Source organism: Diabrotica virgifera, chromosome 1, assembly GCF_917563875.1.
Source record: "Diabrotica virgifera virgifera chromosome 1, PGI_DIABVI_V3a".
NCBI classification, from domain to species: domain Eukaryota; kingdom Metazoa; phylum Arthropoda; class Insecta; order Coleoptera; family Chrysomelidae; genus Diabrotica; species Diabrotica virgifera.
Window position 1 is genome coordinate 78,067,786 of NC_065443.1, and position 18,971 is coordinate 78,086,756.

General features: G+C 33.3%; 1 protein-coding gene across 1 annotated transcript in view; it reads left to right on the forward strand.

Annotated features, from left to right (window-relative positions):
- LOC114349403 (protein phosphatase PTC7 homolog) overlaps window positions 1-18,439 on the forward strand; it is a 136,038-nt gene extending 117,599 nt beyond the window's left edge. Inside the window, exon 5 of the mRNA XM_028299765.2 lies at window positions 13,850-18,439. Within this exon, the coding sequence (XP_028155566.1) occupies window positions 13,850-13,899 (50 nt within the window). The 3' untranslated portion in view covers window positions 13,900-18,439. The remainder of the gene's footprint in view (window positions 1-13,849) is intronic.
- Window positions 18,440-18,971: the final 532 nt, after the last annotated feature.

The following is an 18,971-nucleotide window of genomic DNA, read 5'->3' on the forward strand; positions in this document are numbered from 1 at the left end:
TGCTGTTGAATTTAAGCGAAAAGCAATGTTTATTTGTGAAATCAACATTTCTTACTATTTTCTGACAGCACTGAAATGTATTTTAAATTAAATGAATTACATACCTTCTTCTTTTTATCTCAATTAATTTAATTCAAAATTAATTTTTTTTGACACCCTGTTTAAAGAATAATGTTAACTTTTATATTAGTGAATAGAGAATTAAATAACCTTTCAAATGAGCTATCACACAACCCCTGCTCTTATTTAAAAAATCATCGATTACGTCTGACGTCACTATTATGAGATATATGCCAAAAAGTCATAATTTAAAAATAAAAATCGACCTGTCATAGGATTTCTCTCTAGATTCGCCCATTCTCGAGATAATCAATTTATTCCAACTCAAACGTCCTCACTGTATATATATTATATGCAAAATATCTACAGTTGCAGTGGAAGAGGGAGGTATGAAACGCATTTACAGATCCGGAATAACTATTTGTATAACAAGGTGACAAGCAACTCTTGTAACATAATGACCTAATGTTACCTATTGACCCACTTATCACGTGTGGGAGTCATATGTTGCCATAGGGCCGTAGCCATAGGAATTTTATCCATCCTTTGGATTTTGCCATGTTGGCATCTATATAAGACTTTTAGTGTGTTTTTGAAAGGCTTTGACCTTTGTATTTTTTGGTTGGCTCACCATGTTCTTGTAACACTGATGATGCTCTTGTTACAGAGCCAAAACGTTTTGTTTCTATGTTTGTAGCCCTATAGGGGCTTTTTAAACTAATATACCTTTTACCAAGCCAAAATTTTTTTATTAAATTTTCTTCTTCTTCTTAAAGTTCCATCTCCTAACGGAGGTTGGATATCATAATGGCTATGGTCACTTTGTTGGCTGCTGCTCTGAACAGTTGTAATGAACTACAGTTAAACCATTCTCTAAGGTTCCTCAGCCAGGAGATGCGTCTTCTTCCTATGCTTCTTTTTCCTTGGATCCTTCCTTGCATAATAACTTTCAGCAGCTCATATTTCTCTCCTCTGGTAATGTTACCCAAATATTCTAGTTTTCTTGTTTTTATACTGTTCATAATTTCTAAATCCTTATTTAAACGTCGTAGCACTTCAACATTGGTAATCCTTTGAACCCACTGAATTTTCAACATTCTTCTGTACACCACATTTCGAACGCTACTATTTTTCTTATATGTTGCCTTTTCAATGTCCAAACTTCCATTCCGTATAGTAATATAGAAAATATGTAGCATCTTAGAGCCCTCAATCTGAGAGGCAACTGAAGGTCTTTGTTTGTAAGCAGTGTCTTCATTTTTATCAATGCTTGCCTTGAAGTTTCAATTCGGATTTTAATTTCTTTGCTTTGGTCATTTTTGTCATCAACCCAGGTTCCCAGATATTTGTATGTCTTTACTTTTTCTATTTGGGTTTGCTCTAGTATTAACCTTTCATTTCCATGTTGTGTTTTTGAGACAATCATAAATTTAGTTTTTTTCTTGTTTATTTTGAGTCCATATCGAATGCAATAATCGTTAATTCTATTTAACAATTCTTGTAGCGACTCAGGGTGTCTGCCATTATAACGGTGTCATCAGCGAATCTTATGTTATTTACTGTTCTTCCGTTTATAGAGATTCCATCACTTAGTTCCGCTATCGCTTCCTGAAATATGGCTTCACTGTACACGTTAAACAGTAGCGGCGACAGTACACAACCCTGTCTTACCCCTCTCTTTATATCAATATTCTCGGACTCTTGTTCGTCTATCTTTATATTGGCCTTTTGATTCCAATACAGATTAATGATAATTCGTAAGTCTCGTCTGTCTATATCTCTGTTTTTCAATAATTCTATTAGTTTTTCATGTCGGACTCTGTCGAACGCTTTTTCGAAGTCGATGAAACAGGAATTATACAGAAACAGAATATTAAATTTTACTTGTAATTAATGGTATACAGCCAGCTACAGGAAATTTTTCCTTGTGAACCCTGTTGTTCCCCATGTTTGATAAATAGTTTTTCAGTACGACTATCTCCAATTTAGATAGAGGCTACTTGATTGTAATATAAGTATTTTACCAGTATTATGCCGTAGTAGTTAAGTCCTGCTGCCCACAGGCAATCGAAAAATGTATAGTGTTGTATATACAGAGAGAGTCTGTAAAGTGGAATAAATTCAATATCTCAAATACTAATTGTTTTTTTGGAAAATGCTCAGACCCGTCATTAGTATTTCAAATTGTCCTTTTTGACATTCAATAATAATGTATACAGGGTGTCCCAATTTAGAGATATGACGTCATCGTCGATTTTCTTAAATGGCAACACTGTCATTTTGATAGCTAATTTGATAGGGTTTGTAAAGTTATACATAACTGCAAAATATCAAATTTTTATTCTCTACCATTTACAAGATAATAGAAAATAACAAAGTTATATCTGTAATTTGGAATATATTCAATAATTAAAATACTAACTGTTTTTTTGAAAAATGCTCAGACCCGTCGATTAGTATATCAAATTGTCCTTTTTGACATATAATAATAATGTATACAGGGTGTCCCAATTTAGAGATATGACGTCATCGTTGATTTTCTTAAATGGCAACACTGTCATTTTGATAGCTATTTTGATAGGGTGTGTAAAGTTATACACAACTGCAAAATTTCAAATTTGTATTCTCTACCATTTAGATGATAATAAAAAATAACAAAGTTATGAAAAAGAAGTAATCAACTAATAATTGAATTTAATTATTTCAATAAATTAAGCAAAAACTCATAATGTTGCCCTCAATTATTGTCAAATTGTCAATGGGCAACGTTATGAGCATTTGCTTAATTGAAATAAATAAATTCAATTATTATTTGATTACTTCTTGTTCTTCATAACTTTGTTATTTTTTATTATCTTGTAAATGGTAGGGAATAAAATTTTGAAATTTTTCAGATGTGTATAACTTTACACACGCTATCAAAATAGCTATCAAAATGATAGTGTTGCCATTTAAGAAAATCAACGATGACGTCATATCTCTAAATTGGGACACCCTGTATACATTATTATTATATGTCAAAAATGACAATTTGATATACTAATCGACGGGTCTGAGCATTTTTCAAAAAAACAGTTAGTATTTTAATTATTGAATATATTCCAAATTACAGATATAACTTTGTTATTTTCTATTATCTTGTAAATGGTAGAGAATAAAAATTTGATATTTTGCAGTTATGTATAACTTTACAAACCCTATCAAATTAGCTATCAAAATGACAGTGTTGCCATTTAAGAAAATCGACGATGACGTCATATCTCTAAATTGGGACACCCTGTATACATTTTTATTGAATGTCAAAAAGGACAATTTGAAATACTAATCGACGGGTCTGAGCATTTTCCAAAAAAACAATTAGTATTTGAGATATTGAATTTATTCCACTTTACAGACTCTCTCTGTATAAATAATGCACAGTAATATCATTTTATTATTCTTAAAGTGTTATTTGCATCATTTGTGTTAGTGAATCTAGTGAATAGTTCAATTTTCATGAAACAATATGAAAACTTACTAAATAATAAAAAATCAAACGTTCAATAGAATTTAGAGAAAGGGTGAAGGTTATTCATCATCACGTAGCGCTACAACCCTTCTGGCTTCTGGCTGACTGTAGAACTTTTTTCCAATTTGTTCGGTCTTCCATCAACCTAGGGTAAAATGGAATGTTCATTTTCCGGAGATCTGCTTGGATGGTATCTCTCCATCGCACTCTTGGACGTCCGAGTGGACTTTTGCCTTTAGGAATCTCCTCACATACCAGTCTTGCAAGTCTCTCGTTATTAATCTGTGCACGTGGCCTGCCCGTGTTAGTCGCTGTGATTTAATTTCTTGGACAATATCGGCGTCATTGTAGAGTGCTTTTAATTGGTTATTGGTTCTGATCCTACACTGGTTTGTGGTGATGTCATGGTGAGGTCAGAAGTATTTTTCGTTCAAAACGTCGTGAGCTTTTCTTCGTTTGCTTTGGCCATGGTCCACGTTTCGCATCCATATGTTAGTACAGGTCTGATGATGGATTTATAGATTTTGATCTTTGAACTTCTTGTTAGATTTTTTGATTTTATAAGCTTATCCAGTGCGAATAGACAGCGATTTGCCCATTGAATTCTGTTTTTTATTTCTTCAGTAACATCGTTGTCAGCTGTGATTACGGCCCCCAGATACTTAAAACGTTGTACTCTTTCGAAATTGAAGGTGTTGACCGTCACATTTTGTCCTTTCCTGTCTCTTCGTGTCGTTCTATTTATACACGTCATATATTTCGTCTTCTCTTCATCTTCAGCCCAACTTCGCTTGTTGCTCTTTCCACTTTGTTGAAAATGTATTATTATGGATCAATCTATCAATCAAAGATAGAATAAAAAAATTTATTTTTTTGTATAACACGGGCACATAAATTTGATCCACCCTATATATTGATTTGTAAATATTTATTAGAAGTTAGCTAGCATGTAAGTGTGTCTCTCCTTTAATGAGCTTTTCGATGAAGAATTAAAGACTTTTGTGAATAATTAAAGTGAAAGGAAGATTTGTTTAGGATCATAATGTAAAAAGATAGTTTATTACGGGACAGGTAGAATCTACAGGTGAGGTAATTATTAGTTTCTAGAAAAATAGTTGAAAAGAAAGTTTGGAATTTTAAACTTTTTGTTTAACCCCGAGTAAATGTTGTAGAATTCCCCGAAAGTAATTATTATGATGGTAGGAATATTTTTGAAAGAATGATTGTTTGTTTTCGAATGAAAAGAGAGGAAGGTGGAGAGATAAATGTTTCTGATTGGCTAGGAAATTTGGAATGGGGAAAGAGAAGCTTGAAAGTTGAGACAGTTTCAGAAAGAAAAGATTATTATGTTATTGGCATCGCTGAAGAGCAGTCAACGTTTTCGTGGATAGTTAGATAGCAAGTACCAGTGGTTGTGTGATAGTGGAGAATAGAGCTGAAAAGTGGAACGAAAGACAGATCAAATTGAGACGAAATACCTCTTTGATTCTGTATTATTGTGAGGAGAGGAGAGAATTTTTGGAGTCTGTTTGAATCGAGTACTAGTTAAAAAAAGGCCTGGCTCGTTGGAGAATTGGTGCTGGTATGCTGATAGATTTGAAGCTTGAGAACGGAGAGGGCTTTGATAGGTAGCCTAACATAGTCAACGAGGGAGAGCTATTTTGGGTCAAGAGAAGACATCAGAGTGAGTGAAGTAAAAGGTCAGTCAATTTATGTGAAAGATATTTTTATGTTCGAAAACTAAAATTTTGAGTAAAAGCATATGAATTAAGATTCCAATATTTCAAAAAGTAAATAGGAAGTATAGGTAATTTTGCGAATACCTAAATTTGTTTGTTTAGCTTGTTTTATCAAAGTCATCGGGAACAAACCGATAAATTGTTTTTTAACTAGAATAAATTTAAGTGGTAAAAATTTCATTCGGACAGCTGTGTCCACAGGTTTTAAATTTGATCGATTTTTAGAGTATTGATTTTGATAATAAAAGACAATTCTGTATGCTTATTTTATATTTCTATTTAATTCCCTTTCCTAATATTTTTCCCGATTAGAACCAACTAAGAGATACTGAAACCACGAGAGCAGATAAGTATAACATAAGATAATTTAGATTATTTTTTTGTATTATAAAAAGGCACCCTGAGATTTTTTCTTAATTTTTTTGTATGATTAGCGACAATTGGATAATTGATTAAATAATTAATTGGAGTAATCAAATAAAGATTAATTGATATTAAAGTAATAAAAAGTAAATCATAACAGTATTTTATGGATTATGGATAGGATGGAGTCTCCAACGAGATCAATGTCATCTGCGGATACTACTAATAGCTTGGGACTTTGAACCGATAGCAATTCGGTTTTTATTTCGGCCGCCATGGCTTTCTCTAATATAAGGTTAAAAAGTAGTGGAGATAACGTATCACCCTGTTTGAGTCCACTGTTGATTTCAAAGCTGCCAGACAGTTTATTATTTATACGTATTTTAGATATTCCACCCTCCTTACAGACTTTAATCATCCGAATGAGTTTCTTTGGTATTGAGAACTCCGCCATGGCATTCCATACTTGGCTTCTTTCTACGCTATCATATGCCTGTCGAAAGTCTATGAAGAGATTGTGTATGGGTCTGATATACTCCCATCCCTTTTCTAGAAGCTGTCTCAGCGTGAATAGTTGATATATTGTTGATCTGTTTGCCCTAAAACCGGCTTGATATTCTCCTAGGACATTTTAAGCATAAGGGGTTCAGCTACCGTTAGTCTACTAAAGTTATTCGTGTAGACAAAATATAGATATAGGTCTTTGGAATTTTTTAAAAGAGCATATTATGATGAGTTCACATATTTTCTTAAGGTCAATATTTACCACAAAATAAGTACCTAAAACTCCTTCTCCTCCTGCACCAATCGGTTTATCAACTTGATAAAAAAGATGAGTTCAACGATAGAAGTAACGTAAAGTTAAAAATTTTAAGAAAATTTGAAAGACAGGATTTAATTTGTTTCAGAGAGACATTTCACCATCAGTTGGCATATTATGTTTCTTCTTTAAAGTCATCAGAATTACAGGGCACACCACAGGCAGTGCTGATCAGTGGCGTAACAAGGGGGATTTTGGGAGTTATAACCCCCTTCTTTTGGATGTACTTTGAACTCTTTACGCTAACACCATTATGAGTATTCAAAGGTGTTGCTGACAAATCAAGTTACAACCCCCCACCCCATAGGATAATCCTGGTTATGCTGTTGGTGCTGAGGACTCTATAAAGGAGAAACATATGTCAATTGATTGTGGTTGCTCCTGAAACAAATTAAATCTTAAGTTGTCTCTCCTTACTTTACTCATATTTGAGTACATACTAAGAAGCAGAATTTTGTTGGATTTTTACGTAGAGAAGTATGTAGACAGGTATAGAATGCATATCGTAGAGTCTTCCATGTCTACTATTCAGTCCCGGATTAAGAATCTTGAGGCCCCTAGGCGACCCAAGCTAGGAGGCCATTTAAGACACTGTTGTCTTTTTCCTCCAAAACCTCGGATAACCCCTCCATCTTCGAGATGGAGGTGTAACCCTCCATTCTTTGATATATTAGTGGACATTTTGTAGATTTCAACTTAAATTTTTGTTTCATTTTGTAAAACGTGTTGCTTGAAAGAGGCGTCAGACAGGGTTGTATACTGTCCCCACTGTTGTTCAATTTGTATTCAGATAGAATATTTAAGGAAGCGCTGCATAATTTGGAATGGGGTGTGAAGGTTAATGGAATTCTGATAAATACAATCAGATATGCAGACGATACAGTTATTTTAAGTGATGATATGAATGGATTACAACACCTTTTAAATGCCATTGACAGAGTGGGAAGAGTTTGGCCTAAATATAAACTGTTCAAAAACAAAGTACATGGTATTTAGCCGTTTGGCCCATCAAGATTCACGGTTATATGTTGATGGTCATATGATTCAAAGAGTACCCAGTTTTAAATATCTTGGTTGCCATATTACTGAACAACTAGATCCAGATAAAGAGATAAAATGTAGAATCGAGATAGCCCGCACGACATTTTTAAAAATGAGGTCATTCTTCTGTAATGATACCTTGCAACTTCAACTTCGAAAGCGCATGATTAAATGCTACATTTGGTCAGTCCTCTTGTATGGTGTCGAAGCATGGACATTAAAAATATCCACCATTAACCGTTTGGAGGCCTTTGAAATGTGGCTGCACAGACGTATTCTAAAAATACCATGGACGGCTATGCTGACAAATGTGGCAGTCCTTAAGAGAGCAAATGCTACCCGTGAGCTGCTTGATAACATCAAATATAGAAAGATGGCCTATTTTGGACACGTAGTAAGGGGAGACCGGTATAATATTCTTAAACTTATTATGATGGGTAAAATCGAAGGACGCAGAGGAATTGGTAGAAAGCAGGCCTCTTGGTTGAAGAATATCCGGGAGTGGACAGGAATAAAGAAAGCAGAACACCTATTTAGAATAGCTCGAGACAGAGACAGTTTCGCCATGTTAATCGCCAACGTCAAGGGGACTTGATAGGGCACGTTAAGAAGAAGTTGCTTGAAGAAATAAAACAAATAAATAATCAAGAAACTGTTTATTGATGTATCTAATTTTGCTTGAATTTTGGAATAAAAAATTATTTTTTTATAGTTATCAATATACGAATTATTTATTTTAAAGTATAATAATTTTTCTAATAATGAAAAAAGAAAGTCGTAGAAAAAGTATATTATTCTACTCACATGTAATGGCTATTATTCACTCTGATGAATAACGTGAGTTATTCAAACTTCATCATCGTGAGTAATACCTACCCATCGTTACATGCTCGTTCAGTAATATGTATAGGTACTATATTACTTATTACATAATTATGTAATAATAAATAATTATGGATTAAATTAAGATTGAGTTTTCAAAGCTTTATAATTATTATAAAGCAACTTTCCTGAGTTTCATAGAAACAAAACTACTGAAAATATCTTCAACTTATAAATTTTCGAGTACATCATCAACATCATTCTCAATATAATTGAGGGAAATGCTAGTCTATTTTGTGCCACTGTCGAAGGGTGACAGTTTTTAAAAAATTTTGATTTTTGAAAATAACCGTTCGCCTGATTAGTGTAAGATAAATCTTACAAGCTTCTGACAAATTTCGAAACTTCGATTCGAATATGTTCTCATAAATAACTCAAAAAGAATAAGAAGCAGGAATAAATTGTTTTCGCTACAAGTCAGGAAGATGGACTATAAAATATTTGAACTGCTGTAGGTCATCTTAAATTTCAGGTTCAATATGTCTAGTTTTCATGTAGTTTTGAAGCACACTACTTTATTTGAGTATCACTCATTTTTGGAAAAACACACAAAATACCCAATTTAATACTGAGTTACTCGTACGCTGTCAACTGACGATTCAGCTAAATGATTAGCTTATCCAAAATTGGTAGATTCGTTTCAGCCTTTAACTTTTCTCCGCCCTGTAGAAAAACTTCATTGGAATTACCATCATCAAAAGGTAGTTTTCTTGCTCCCGTTTGTTTACACTCGTTGGTATATTCAGAGTATTGTAGATCTTAAACCTACTGCTCGTAGTGAGCAAAATTATTTCTTTGGGATTTCAAGAACTCCAAAAGTCATTTTAGAAGCTAAATTGCAGTTTTGAGTTCAATCTCTTGTCTCTGCAATGATTTACTGACAGCGTTGATGAGTTCTAAAATTGTTACCCAAAATTCATTCATTATGAATGTTTCTGTTTTGACATTTCTTTCAACAAACATTTAGCCTCATGAACTGTTTCAGCTTTCTGATTAGGGTCTTTAGCAAGGGTATGAACAGCAGATCTAAAGGCGTTGTAACCGATAGACAAAGCCCTTGTTTAGATCGTGGCGAATGGGATCGCTTGAGTTGAAAGAAAGTTGAGTTACATTTGACAGTAGCTTCCCAACGGTGGGTACAGGCTCAAAGAGGTTGTACACGGACTGAACAAATTCAAAATACGATATTGCTCGAACGGGTCCAACGCAACTTTTAGCAGCACTTACTCCAAATAAAGCGAGTGTGCGGCACAAAAAATGTAAATTGCAAGTTTGTTAATCTTAGATAAATGTCTGTTAGCCTGGAGGCCATTGTATTTGCCTGACATGTAGCGAAAGGCATGGGTAATGGAGAGGGTATCGAGGGGGCGCAGACTCGTTGCTCTTGCTTTTACTACTTTTCTAAGAAACCATGCAGACTGATAGGCAGTCCTGTTCCTTCTACCAAACGGCATTAGGCCGATGCCACATTATGCGTTTTGAACGGATGCGGTGAAAACGCATCCGTTTCCAACGCAACCGGACCGACCTGCCACACTATGCGTTTAGTTTTGTGCAGTTTGTAAGCGCGTACCGATGACTCAAAACGCATCCGTTTCCAACGCAACCGGACCGATCTGTCACACTATGCGTTTTCACCGGATGCGGCGGAAACGCATCCGGTCAAAACGCATAATGTGGCATCGGCCTTAATTAGCGACTTATTCTCACAACATAAGCTTTCTATATGTGAACAAAAGTATGCATTGTAATGTAGTTTTATACGTACACCATCAGTTTTATGGTATTGCGCGATATTTTAATTTTTCAACATAATAATATGATTTATAATTTTTATCTAAATCTTATTATCATTTTTTCATTTTGGGCCCTGCGAGGCCCCCTATGGGGCCGAGGCCCATAGGCAGCTGCCTACTTTGCCTATTGGTTAATCCGGCACTGCTACTATTTATCGGTCTGTTTGCCTTGCAAATTGTAGAAGGCTCAAATAAAAGTTGTTACCAAAAATTCTGCTTCCCGGCCTACAGAGATATTTTAGATTTTTCTTTGTTTAAAAATTTGAGTTTATGTATATTTTAGATCATCTAAGTGGTCGTATATATATATATATATGTATGTATTAATAAAATTCGTATTGATTTGAATAGGGAAAGTTGAAAAAGCAAAATAAATTTCAATAGTAAAACTTTAACAGCTAGTACGTATCACGAAAATAACTTTTTGTTGTTCCCTATTTACACAAGTTCCTAATTATTATACGCGTAGTATATCTGTACTTAAACCAATTATTATTAATAAAATGGTTTATACTGCTAATATTACTCCTAATCAAATCTAGTTTTTACTAGCCATCAGCTGTTCGAAAGGAGTTACTGCTAGTGGATCATCATGAAAAAATTATGACATGCTTCTTAGTTTATTGGTTTTTACGAACCGTAAGAAAATTTATTTATAGTTTTATTTTTTATATACATGGTGAGTGGGGAGGAACGCGCCAAACTTTAAGACTGTATAATATACGTAAAAATAGTCAAAAATAACACATATGTTGTTATTCGATTTTCATTTGTTTCTGAGATGCGGGTTGTTAAAATTTTATTACAAACTGACGATTTATTTATTGCTCTAAAACCGGTTGAGTTGTGCAAATGAAATGTGGTGGGTTTTAAGACATAGTTATTGCGCATGTTTTGATACACAATTAAGAATTTTATATTCACCATTGGCGCGCGTACGGGTAATAGTCTGAAATTTTTTAAAGATAAAAATGGTACGCCACTGAAATATTTCAAATTAAAAATCTTTCTTGAATTACTCGTTTAATTTGTGATAAAAAAACTATATTCCCTTTTTTTCATGCGACGCTTACAAAGTTTTCGACGAAGTTTCTATATGAATGTGTAGAAACTTATTTCGAATACTTTGTAAGCGTTAAGATATTTTATTTTTTGCATAAAAACGAAGCGTCGTCGTATGAACAAACATGAAGATAGATGGATTGTCAGAAATTGAACAGGGAATTCAAAAATAATTATTTTTAATTTGAAATATCTCACTGGCGTACTATTTTTTTTTCTTTAAAAAATTTCAGACCCTTATCCGTACGCGTGCCAATGGTGAATATAAAATTCTTAATTGTGTGTCAAAATATGCGCAATAACTTGTCTTAAAACCCACCAAAGTTCATTTGCACAGCTCAACCGGTTTTGGAGCAATAGATAAATCGTCAATTTGTAACAATAGTTATTTTCCTAACAAGTGCAGAAAGTCATTATTTTCCGCACGCCACTGCAGTTTGCCGAACGTCGCGAAGCGGGAGTTAGGCAAGCAGTCGAGTGCGGAAAAAAGACTTTCTGCAAGAGTTAGGAACAATATTTTTTCTAAGAGTCTTTAAAAAATTACCAAATCTTAATCAATTAATTTAATTAATATGAAAATACATACACAAATTAATTCTTTGACAAGGTTGTCAAAACCAAACTTTCAATATAATTAGTTAGCATGACGACGATCTTGGTTTCCATAACGATGATTCAAAACGACTGTTATTGTCTACCGATTTTACTTTCGAATATTATGTCAAAATAATTGTATTTCATCGAATTGTCGCGTTAATTTCATTAAAACAGGAACACAATCAGATATATTTGAAATAAATTAGTAAATAATATCTAAATATTAGTTTATTGCATGTATTATAATTACTTTAAGGCCATATTAACATATCTCAATTAACACGCGTGCGGAAAAGTAAAAACCGCGTGCGGAAAAGTAACACGCGTGCGGAAAAGTGAAACTGTCTAAACTAAAATGCGTGCGCGAAAATAGACATTTTTGCACGCTCGTAGAAAAAAATTTTAGCGCCCATATCTCGGAAACAAATGAAAATCGAATAACAACATATGAGTTATTTTTGATTATTTTTACGTATATTATACAGCCTTAGAGTTTGGGGCGTTCCTCCCCACTCACCCTGTATAAATAACTAAAATATAAAAAACTAAAAAACATCTTTTGGAGTTCATATGATCACAATTTATATGTCATGATGAATAAATGAAACATTTTATACAGGACCATAAGAAAATATTGCATATACAGTGATGAGCGAGCTAATAACCGACAAAATAACGCAAAAGATGGAAAACATAATACATTGCGCAACAAAAAGAGATGAAACTAGTGGAGGTGGAAATTATCGTTATAAACGTATGAATAATTAACATTACATTACATAGTTTCCCATCTTTAGATGTATCAGAGGAGTATGACAACTGTCACTGTGACAGTAGAATTTTATAAAATACTCTTGTCACAGACGTCTAAAGGTGAGAAACTAGGTAATGTAATGGTAATTTTTACGTTTATAACGATAATTTTCACCTCCACTGGCTTCATCTCTTTTTGTTTCGCAATGTATTATGTTTTCCATCTTTTGTGTTATTTTGCCGGTTATTAGCGCGCTCATCACTGTATGTATTTAAATCTTGAATAAATATCTGGTTGGAGATTTTTATTATTGTGAGGTGTGTGTTTGCTTATTATTATGTTATCAAAAAAACTCAAAAGATATTAAATCGTTTCCCTAGTTGTGTGTTATTAAATCACCATTATCATCATCTCTTGTGCAATAGGGCTTTTTATTGCTTCTCATTTGTTTCGGGCACTTTTCATAATATCGTATAATAGTAGGCAGTGCTGTTTTTGTAACAATAGAGGTTCCGGTACGCAATGTTCCGGGGGTCTGGGGGGGGGGGGGTTCATAAGGGGGTCTGCCCCTGGGAAAACTTTTTAAATTTAGCCTCAATAAGGTCGTTTTAAAGCTATTTGGGAGCAAGGAAAAAATTCAGGAGTTTGTCTATAATTTGGTTGTTATTTTTATTTTTTGTCCCAAGAGGTGCCGGTACGGCGCGCGGCGTACCGGTGCGTACCGTCACAAAAACAGAACTGATAGTAGGTATTAATATATCTACGTCATAAGTCTATGGTAGGTATGTATAATTGGTATATACCAATAACGTATATGAATGTCGACTCGATTCAAGTTCTCTGTTAACCCAGATATGACAATATCAAAAGGCACCGCTAGGAAAATATTCCAATATGCGGTTCAGAGAACCTGTATGAAACGAGTCTTTGTACTCTACAGAGTATGGCATTAGTAAAAATAGAAAATATACGGTTTCGTTTTGATTTAAATATGTCTCCTGCCATCCCCCAATAGCGCTATTTCTAGGTCTGCCTGTTATCAAGGAGGCTATGGAAGAAGACAAATTTACACCAAAACGTCCGTAGTTCTCGTTACAAAATAAAACTATTTATACCGTAGTATGAACGTACTTTAACGGGGAATAAGTGAAATAAGTGGTCATATCTACAACCAGATTCTAATGTTTGATTTTGAATTTAGCTTTATATGTATTTTTTATGTTTCAGGTGGGAAACCGGATGACATTACGGTACTCCTAGCAACGGTTGCAATATGAAGCCTTAGAAAATTAGGTAGTTGATGATTTTGACGTCTTTTCCAACGTTTAGCAAATTACGATTTTTGCATTTCATTATAATTGTACTACCAAAAACCGTCAATATAATGTGATCTTTTTCGTGTTTTTTATTTGTTGAATTTGAGTGTTTTTGATATTCCATAGGACAAACAAAATATAATTTAAAATGTTTGATAACTATTTATACTTTTTATTTCATTACTTTATATTTCAAAAATATTATTTAGTAGTTGATCAATTATTGGGGTATATTTTACAATCTTTCTAAGAGACTCTTGTATATTTTACAATCTTAATATTCAGTTCAGCGGGTGCTATTGTTGGAGGTGTGAAATTACATAAACAATGAAATTGTCAATAGGTTTGTTCCAACACAACGAGAAACGGTCCATGTAACGATCACCGCCCTGCGCACTACCATGGAACGTATTATTTCGTTACCATGGAACCCATGGAACGTTAATTATCTAGTAACGTGATTGTTATATGACGGTGCTTCGTCGTGTTGGAACAAACCTAATATAATTATTGCACACCTCGAACAATTGGCACTCAGCTGAGCTTAATATGAATGAGTCTCTTAAAAAGATTGTATGACTATATGTGAATCTTTGCTAGTGAGCAGTTCTCGAAATAATAAAGATATATGTTTAACCTCACATAACACTAAAAATGGATCGTACCTTGATTTGAACTTAAGTGCTTCACTGCGCGACCCATTATAGAAAATGAGAAATACGAGTATGATTATACTGTGCACAGCACAAGTACAAGAAAGTTATAGTTTATGTTCAGCTAGAAGCTCAATGTGATCAGTACACTTGAAAATAATACATTATCAGAAAATGATTAATGTGAGATTCAAATTAAGCAGTCTAAAACTTAATACATATTATAAATTTATTAATTTATAAGTATTACAATCACCTACGAGGTAACAGCCAGATACATGACGATAATGATTGTTGGGTAAATGATTTTTAAAAACGAATACGTCGAAAATTGTAAATATTCTTCATTGATTAATTTTTGTGTGTTCTATGGATCTTAGGTTGTACGTACTAGACGCTAATGTAAGTTATTCATCATCGTTGTAATTTATTTTTTTATTTCCACATGTAAAATGATTCATGAAATAAACATAAGTAGTAAAATATAAACAGTGCTTTTCCAAAACAGCTCTAGCAGCTATCTGAAAACCAAAAGTCAACATTACTGTATTACTTTGATACAAATATGGTCACTAGCATTTCAAACAAGACCTTTTATGTTTTCAGATTGCCGATAAGCAGCTATAGGGAGTTGTAGTTGACTTTTTTTTTTATGAATATGAAATAAATTCCGGATTGATTGTAGCAAAATCCTTTTTTATGTAAATACAGTAATATTAAAAGCTAATAGAACACAGTTGTACAGTGCTTTAATTCATAGATTGGGCATGTGGTCGTACATATAGGTCTAAATGGCCTTTTTACATTCTGCACACACAGGGTAGAAACTCAAAAGAACTAACAAATATCAAACATAACAAACATTGTGTTGGATCCTACGCTGTCAAATGGGGCACCAGAAAACATGTTGCATATCGGTAACAGCCCTATATTTCATCCAGGAGCTGCAATATATACTTCTATCGATTCAGTAGTAAAATAGTAGATAATATTCTCGAGTAGAAGTGGTTTCATGTATTAAACTTTTAAACAGAAGCCACTAGACGTATTTCTATCAATTTTAATACAAAAAACTTTACTTATATGCCCAATTCAACAATTACTTCACTGTATAATAAATATGTGTGATATCTTTTCCCATTTGTAAATTTACTATTTGTGTAGATGTTTTAATTTTACCAAACTTACTTTATCTGAAACCTATTTTCTTTTTAAAGTATGTAGATCAACGTTTAAACAATTATTTTATTAGTAACAAGTATGATACAAAAAATATATTGATTTGTTTTCTAGTTTGCCTTCCCTACTCGATGTTACAAAAACTTGTTTCGTTCCCCAATATGTATTTAAGGCTCAATTATATTTATTTTCAGACTAGAAAGTAGGGATGTATCGTCATTTATTGGATAACTTCTGAAGAAAATTAAAGTATAGAGTCTATAGAATATCGATCTGCTACCTTATCAGGGTATAATTAAGAAAATGCTACGTTTTTAAGAGATATTTTCAAATAGGAATGTGAATACTTTTGGATCACTGCTTTACATTAAACTAGTTTTGCTTCTTTTTAAATATTCTTCTCAAAACCACTGAGCACTGAAGATGAGGGTCTTATTGAACATCTGATCAAGAGTTGATTTTTTTAAATCATATGATAAGATATATATTTAGATATGATTTTAAATCATATGATAAGATATAAATGTTATAAAAAAAAGATTCCCCAAATAGGGTTACTATAATCTGTTTTTAAACCAGGAATAGTAATTCAAATTTACCGCGCTGTAATGCTTGTTTGTAATTGGTCCAACCTCAGGCAAGTTTACTCCACTGTTATGAAATTTTGACACTAATCGACACTAATGACTTTTGTGGAAATTTTGACACTATTTGCATTTCATAGGTTAATTAAGTTATATCGGCAATTTTTGTGTTTTCTGTGTTATTCCTTTAATTTTTAGATTTTTAGTTTGCTTTTATATAAAAAAAACAGTTGTTTTTAGAATACTTTAGCGTCGTATTAGCATAATATACAGTAAGCGCCACCCTACTAGATACATGGGTAGGTACTAGTGATGTAACGAATGTCATTTTTTGAACATTGAATTTGTTTCTATTTTTGTAATGTTTCCTTTTATAATGAAAAGTTAATTGATATTTAGTGTAAATCAATCTGAATCTTAAGGTTTATTACATAATACCAAATAATAAAAAAAGTGAAGGCTGATAATGTCATTATACAAGGTTAAGTTCTATCTTTCTATTGCTCTTCATTTGTCCAAAGTTGAACGTAGGCCTCCCCCTTATTTTTCTACTCTTCTCGGTTCAGTGCTAATGCTGTCGATCTGGTCCCTGCGTATCTTTTTGGATCATCCGACCATCTCGTCTGTGGTCTGCTCCTTCCTCTTTTGTAGTCCCAAGGTCTCCAGTGAGTTATCGCTTCATTCCATCTTCCGTCTCTTTATCCTGCATATTTCCATTTGAGAGTAGCTGCATGTTTGAGGTTAAGTTATCTTTTCTTAATAAAAAAGATGAGAAGTGAATTGACCATTCCAGGTCACGTGGCTTTCGACACCGTTGCTGAGGGACAAAAATTGTGTTTTTGGTATTATTTTGGCTATTTTCTCGTTTTATTGTAAAAAAATCTGTGGTTTTAACTACAAAAATTTCAAATATTGGATATAGGACACCCTCGTAGGGGATGCAAAAACCGGATATAATCAGAAAATCAGTTTTCTTGGCCCATATCGTCGTTCTGTTTACAGTGTATTGTGATTATAGTGATTTAAAACATTTCGGTCTTTAAATGCGGCTGGTATTATAAAAAAACTTACTTTATCTCTTTTACCTTTACTGGAACACTTTCAAACTGAACAAAACGCTGGTATTTTAATCATATTCTTAAATTAAACAATGGTTTTCTACACTTAACCTAGTTTGTTTACACTATTTTGCCCATCAGTCGCTGTCAAATGACGTCACCCTGGAATGCTCTATAGATTTTGATTTTATTAACCTAATATTATCTTAAAATTATTTTTTTTTCTGGTTTTCATATTCGCACAAATTTCGCGAATGCGAATACGAATATTCGTTACATCACTAGTAGGTACCTAATTGCTATGCTTATGGGCTAATCCGGTCCGTTCTCAGATGTGACTTTCATCTCTGTCATGTTACTGTCAAGAAACTATTCAAAATAATTGTTTCTCCATACAAAAAATACATTAATAGTATTATTACTCTGCTTTCAAATAACTTTATTCAAACACCAAGAATATTACAATACATACTTTACAGCTTTAACAAAATGACAACTATAAACGTCAAAATTAGATACAGCTGATCTATTATTTGTTAACTTTTTATGTTAATATTCAGTTTCTATAGTGAAGGGTCCAGGACTGTAATAGCTCAATGTTCCTATGTATTTAGTACGATGGCGCTTACTTTATAATATTTATGGATTACCGTAGAAGGCCGACACGATCAACCAAAAAAGAAGATGAATCTGGTTATTTTTCTAGTGACATTATTGGGTGTGAATGTGTCTTTTGTTTACTCCTCCTGGTTTAAAAACAAAGCATAATTACCTTGGTAAGTCTTACGGGTACAATAATTTCTATACGCTGTTTATGATCTCTATTTCTTTCCACAGAGACATGTAAATTCTTATGAACAAAATTTATTAGTGATCGTGAAACCAAACTGGTTTAACCTAACATTTAGGTTGAAAATGCTCGTGTAATATTATAATCTACATGTATCTAGTTGTATACTCAAAAACACTTGTTTTTTTGCAATGGAAATGCAGTTTTTTGGTTAATAAATTAGTTGTTATTGATTGATATGTTTGTTTTTATTTACGAATTCTTCCTAATCTTCATCTCGTCGACCACTAAGATATGAGAAACAAGCAAGGTAAAAAAATACAATACGTAACTATGAAACAGGCTAATTTGTTCCCTAAGGCAGGCCGCACATCAAAGAAACATGAAACGTAAAATACGTTTCATGGAAATAAACCATTGCTAAACAAATATATGTCCGGCCATTTATGAAATTCTCCGAAAATAAAAATGTGTCATGAGCATGAATCACACTCGTTTCATTGGTAGGCGGACTTTGAGATTTGTTTAGCACTGTTTTCTTTTCATGAAACATGTTTTTCGTTTCATGTTTCATGTTTTTCGTTTCATGTTTTTTTGGTGTGCGGCTTGGCTTAGGTAGGCCGTACATCAAAGAAACATGAAACGTAAATTACGTTTCATGGAAATAAAACACTGCTAAACAAATATACGTCCGGCCATTTATGAAACTCTCCGTAAATAAAAATGTGCCATGAGCATGAATCACACTCGTTTCATTGGTAGGCGGACT